This window comes from Musca vetustissima, unplaced genomic scaffold, assembly GCF_032173495.1.
Source record: "Musca vetustissima isolate MV318-11 ecotype Yass unplaced genomic scaffold, APGP_CSIRO_Mvet_v1 utg101476, whole genome shotgun sequence".
Classification (NCBI taxonomy): Eukaryota; Metazoa; Arthropoda; class Insecta; order Diptera; family Muscidae; genus Musca; species Musca vetustissima.
Window position 1 is genome coordinate 6,031 of NW_026880538.1, and position 3,005 is coordinate 9,035.

The 3,005-nt window shown below is 36.2% G+C and overlaps 1 protein-coding gene across 1 annotated transcript; it reads left to right on the top strand.

Annotated features, from left to right (window-relative positions):
* Positions 1-656: 656 nt before the first annotated feature.
* LOC133326215 (uncharacterized) lies at positions 657-1,969 on the top strand. The gene is made up of 2 exons (XM_061534894.1): positions 657-1,084; positions 1,157-1,969. Exons 1-2 carry the CDS (start codon positions 659-661, stop codon positions 1,967-1,969), a joined length of 1,239 nt encoding a protein of 412 aa, XP_061390878.1. The 5' UTR covers positions 657-658.
* Positions 1,970-3,005: the final 1,036 nt, after the last annotated feature.

A 3,005-nucleotide genomic window follows, 5' to 3' on the forward strand; every position in this document is an offset into this window, starting at 1 on the left:
ATCATATAGCGTGAGCGATGGCATTGAAGATTTGCCACCACCGCCGTTTTGATTTGTGCCCAATGAATTATCTTTTGGCTTGTTAGCTGCTGTTTGTACTGCTTCTTGCACGGCTGCTGCTGTCTTGTTTTTTGAACTTCACTTCCAGCCATGGAAACGAAGCACTATTGTTTTTTTGGGGGGGAGGGAAGATGCGCTTCTATTTATACAAAAATTTTCCTGATCGTCAACTACTTCGACTTAGTTCTTGTTGCTTGTGCTATAGTCGTTTATGTATATGTGTGCGTGTGTGCGCCCATTCATTAGACGTACATTTGTATTTACTAAAGGTGGGATCACATGATTGTCGCAATGCGCCAATTTAAACCAATTTTTATTGTCCAAAGTTTTACTACAATAAATAAATTGTCACAATCAAATTCTCTGCGGTCACATGATTGTCCAACTTTTCATAAATTTGATTGCCGCATATTGTCTCAAAACCATCAAGTGACAATTATTGTCCAACTTCAGTCACACGATTGTTCTACTACACGGCAAATATCAGAAGCAGCTGCTATGTGTCAAAGTTTGTTTATTAAAAATGTTAAAGCATTTAAAAATTTGTTTTATTAAGATGTGTTCTTTAAAAAAAAAGAAAATTGCAGCAGCTATAATTATGGTGTGTGCATTTGACGATGAGAAAAATGAAAGGAAAGAAAAGAAAAAAAAAGTAAATAGAAGTACGTGGGTCAGAGAGTGGCTCACAAAAAGAAGCACTGATGGTGCATATGACAAAACATTAATGGAATTCCGGGAAATCGAAAACCAAAAGTTTTTGTTTAAAAATTTTATCCGGATGGATGACGAAACGTTTATCGAATTGTTGCAACTAGTGTCACCATATATTAAAAAACAAGACACAAACATGCGAAAGGCTATTCCCGAACAAATACGCTTAGCTGTGACACTTCGATTTCTTGCATCTGGTGACAGTTATAAAAGTCTTTCGGTCTTCTTCCGTGTTGCCCCAAATACCATATCACTTTTCGTACCAATTGTTTGTGATGCTATTTATAAAGCGTTAAAAGGTGCATACATAAAGGTATGAAAAATCTAAATACACACATATTTATGCTTTTTAATTGACTTATTATTTCTTTTGATATGTATGTAGATACCATCCACGCAGGAAGAATGGAATGTCGTTGCTTTCAAATTTAACAAACTATGGAACTTCCCGAACTGCATAGGGGCGGTTGACGGCAAACATGTGCAAATTATAGCACCACCTAATTCAGGAAGCACCTTCTATAACTATAAAGGTACACATAGTATAGTGCTAATGGCAGTTGTTGATGCCGAATACAACTTTTTATACGTTGATGTTGGCTGTAATGGTCGTGTGTCGGATGGTGGAGTCTTTGGAGACTGTACTTTTCAACGTGCTTTAAACAATAATGAGCTAAATTTGCCACTTCCAAAACCATTGCCAGGTCGTCAAGCAAATGTTCCATTTGTTTTGGTTGCGGATGATGCTTTCCGCATGCAGAAACATTTGCTGAAGCCATATCCTGGTAAAAGTTTATCTGCAGGGCAGAGAATATTTAACTACAGGCTATCGAGAGCACGACGTGTTGTAGAAAATGCATTTGGCATAATGGTCAAGCGATTTCAAATTTTTTCACGCCCTTCCAAGCTTAATGCAGAGAAAACAACCTCTACAACTCTAGCTTGCTGTGCATTACACAATTTTTTGTTAAAAAAAAATTTAAATTATACAACGTCGTTGCTTGTTGATCGCTACGATGAGGACGGTGCTTTAATTCCTGGTACATGGCGAAATGACTTCCCACTAGATGCTGTGAGTGGAACAGAAAATGTTCCAAGTTCTTATATAACAAGTGAAGCAAAGGCTGTTCGGGATGAAATGGAAAAGTATTTCATGTCTCCTATTGGAGAATTGAGCTGGCAATATAAAAATATATAAATAATTTTATATATCAAATAAAATTTAAACTTTAATTTAAAATCAGAAAATTTACTAGTTTTATTTAATTCATTTTTAGTATCTAAAAAAATACGGACTAGGAAGGTACTTCAATATTGCAAACAAAATAACAAAACAAAAACTTACATATACATACTATAAAAATTCAATTTAAAAAATGAAATATAACGCAAAAAATTTATCAAGGCTTAATCATCTTCTTCAGCTTCCAAAGCTGCATCCATTACGACTTTGACAAGCTGGAAATGCAGTTTGTTCGCAGCCTTCTTGTTTTTCTTGGCAATTTCTCGCATTTGTGATGCCAAATACATCCCAATCGCGTGCCAATTATCTTCCTCCGCATCTAAACACTTAACTGCACGCTGCAAAATGTCACTTTTGTCTACCTTTACAATCTCAGCAGCGGCATGTTGTGAAGTACTTCCAGAGTCATCCAAATCTAATGTTGACACTGTACTTGACATTTTTGACACAGAGTGGTCGTTGTAAAATTGCATTGCAGACCAATGCGGCCAATGTGGTATGGTATTTTCGGCTCCCTGACCAGATTTTGATTTTAGTTTTTTTTTTACATTTTGAAAGGCCGTTTTAATGTTGCACCATTTGGCCTTGCAGTCTTCCACCGTGTGCCCTGTACACATTTTTTCAATTTCCCGCCATGCCTGCTCCCGTTTATTCCTATCTTTGTACTCGGTGGATGAATACTGCCAAACACATGGATGCTGTTCCACAGCTTGTATCAGCTCCTGTATTGCAGTGTAGGTCCAGGAACAAATTACACTTGGTTTTTTTTCTTTTTTTCGGCACAGGTGTTTCTGGTTGCTGATCGGGGGAAAAGAACTCAAGCTCAGCTGAATTTTCGTATACAATGCAATCACCGAATTCCATATTAAAGCTGCAAATACATAATATGAACATAATTATAGCAAATACAACAATTTAAATTAACTTTACTTTACTTACGACAAAGAAATGTTGACGGTACAAACACAAGAAAAAATATTATTTAAAAAAA